The sequence below is a fragment of the Phaseolus vulgaris genome, chromosome 6, assembly GCF_051622355.1.
Source record: "Phaseolus vulgaris cultivar YP4 chromosome 6, ASM5162235v1, whole genome shotgun sequence".
Taxonomy (NCBI): Eukaryota; Viridiplantae; Streptophyta; class Magnoliopsida; order Fabales; family Fabaceae; genus Phaseolus; species Phaseolus vulgaris.
In genome coordinates this window covers 28,058,131-28,060,682 of record NC_143503.1, presented here as the reverse complement: position 1 = coordinate 28,060,682, position 2,552 = coordinate 28,058,131, and the positions used below count along the sequence as shown (strand labels likewise).

Here is a 2,552-nt window from a genome sequence, read left to right as displayed (position 1 = left end):
ATACCCTCAGTTAAAATTTAATAATGAGTATGAGTAAAAATTAAAAGATGATTAATTATGAAATAGTTATTATATGAAATAAAAAATAATATTGAAATTTATTTAAATGTAAATTTTAACTTAATTAAATAATGATTTATAAATAATATAATTTTTTTTTTCACTTACCAATTTCAAAAAATTTAAAATATAATAAAATTATTTACTTTATTTATAACTAAAATTTACTATTTTAATTATAATAAAAAATAAATATTTTATTATATTTTATTTAAACCAAATCGCCAATCAATTTTTTTTTTTTTTAACCGATTATGTTTTCGGTTATTACGTTAAAAGCATAAACAATACTATAAATATTTTAATATTTACGATTATAATTTACTTTCTTTACATATTATCGCAAGAAAGTTATAGATACAAATTTGTTTCAATTTAGTGATTTAACATCCTATTTTCTAAATTTTTTTATGTCTTTATTTGTTTCTTAAGTTTCTCTCCCAAAAAAAAACATAGTAGTAAAATAATGATGTTGATCATTAAGGTGCCCACTTGACTCTCCCTTCACTTCTCCATGCTCACTTTCTTTAGCAAAAGCAAATCTATGAAACCTTATAATTTATGAACACATATTGACCTTAATAGTAAAAGCACCTAATTTTACGACAATTACGGTAAGCAAGCTTTGCTTCTTCAACAATTATGTCTACCCCTAATTTATTTTAACGATAGTTTATTATTACTATCTGTGTTTTTTCTTTTACTTTATGTTCTTTATTATTCTTTAATTAGGAGGAGAAAAAGAAAAGAGAAAAAAAAAGCATTGAAGAAATAATGTATGTCTGAAAGAAAGATTATTCCTGGTGATCTTGGAACCTTTTAAATCACTATAAATACCTCTCTCACTTTCATATGCTCCTCACAAATACTCTTTGCATTATCCCAATGGCCAGTGTTCAGGTAATTAACTCACTCAAAATGGTTTTTTATTTTTGTTCTAGATCCATTGCTCAACTCAGCTTAATTAGCTTATCAAAACCAGATTTTTTTTTCTGACGTGCGATCTGCATAATTTACATATATTACTTATAGTTGGAATTATATGGATCTCCATACCCAAAATCATTAATTTTTGTTTCATGCTTTACGAGGCACAACACATTAGTCTTCAGTTCTGGATATGTGATTGTCACTAACATTTTTTAGTTTATGATATAAACATTTGTACTTACTTTGATCTCATTAAATTTGAGTTTGTGATATAAACATGAAGCTTACATGTACAATGATATGTTAAATTCAACAAAATTTTGTTATGATAAATTTAATAACTCTGATTCCATATTGAAAAATTTAATGTAAATCTAACTCAATTTTGTAAAATCAGTTTAAAAAGTGAGTTAATTATTTATGTATTTTAAAATATTTTAATTTATAATCCATGTGATCTGAGGTCCATTTTACATCTCCCAACTTAGCTATGAATTTGCTTAGGAAAAACAGTTTGAACTGAAATTTGATCTTGCAGGATGCACACGTGCCAACAATATTGAAAGAAACTGAAACAACTAACAAGGAGGAAACGACCAAGACTGAGGAAACAATCCCAGAGAAATCAGGCATTGAGGTTCCAGACCCAGAAGCAGCATCAACCGAACAATCAAAGGAAGAACCGAAAGAAGCAACAACAATTGATGCTGCTGCTGTCCCTGTTATTGTTGAGACGAAGGAAGTGGTGATAGAGAAGACAGAGGAAAAGGCCAGAGAAGTTATAATAGAAGATCCAACAGCCAAGGAGATTGCAGAAGCAGAAGATGAGAAGCCAAATGGAAAAACTGAAGCTTAACTAGGCTTGTTTTGGTGGACAAATTAAAGTGATATTAAGAAATAATTTTATGTCTCTTTGCATGTCATTCCAACTATTAATTACTTTCTAAATATACTGTTTTCTCTTTCACCCTTTTTGAAATATACTTGATTGAAAGAAAGGAATTTTTTTCTCTCCCATTAATATATGAAACTTAAGAATTTAGGACATATCCACCATTAATGGAATGGAACGAACACATACAATACTAAAAACTGTAACATGATGTATTCGTACTGTATTTAATTTCAACAGAACCTGGCTGCTAACAAAGTTTCAAAATGCTTTCAATCTTAATTTTCAACATCTCGACGAATAAATTATCTAATAAAATCAACAAATTCTTAATAAAATAAATTCTAAATAGTTTTGATATTATATTTGAATTTAACTTTAACACACTGTTAAATAAGATAAAATTTACATTTATTAAAATATTTAAGTGAACATTAGATCTTTAACAATTATTTAAAACTTATACAAATACTTAAAATTTGAGTGGTTTGCCTATCTTTTGAGATATACTGTGTTCTTGCTAGTTCGAGATCGGTCGGAAACTAGATGAGTTCCTAATGGTCTTTCTTTAAGCTATTGATTCAATCTTTGGAAAACGAGAGGTTCTTCCTGCGATGACACTCCTACGCTCAAGTCAGTAAGAACACAAAATATAATGAGTATAGGATAA

At 27.4% G+C, this 2,552-nt stretch overlaps 1 protein-coding gene across 1 annotated transcript; it reads left to right on the top strand.

Annotated features, from left to right (window-relative positions):
- The first annotated feature begins 874 nt into the window (after positions 1 to 874).
- On the top strand, positions 875 to 1,988 carry LOC137831834 (uncharacterized). The gene is made up of 2 exons (XM_068639683.2): positions 875 to 960; positions 1,529 to 1,988. Exons 1-2 carry the CDS (start codon positions 913 to 915, stop codon positions 1,844 to 1,846), a joined length of 366 nt encoding a protein of 121 aa, XP_068495784.1. The 5' UTR covers positions 875 to 912; the 3' UTR covers positions 1,847 to 1,988.
- Positions 1,989 to 2,552: the final 564 nt, after the last annotated feature.

Coding starts and splice junctions, on each gene's coding strand:
- LOC137831834 (XM_068639683.2), top strand. CDS start 913: ATGCTCCTCACAAATACTCTTTGCATTATCCCAATGGCCAGTGTTCAG. Junction 961..1,528: donor TCCCAATGGCCAGTGTTCAG/GTAATTAACTCA, acceptor TTGATCTTGCAG/GATGCACACGTGCCAACAAT.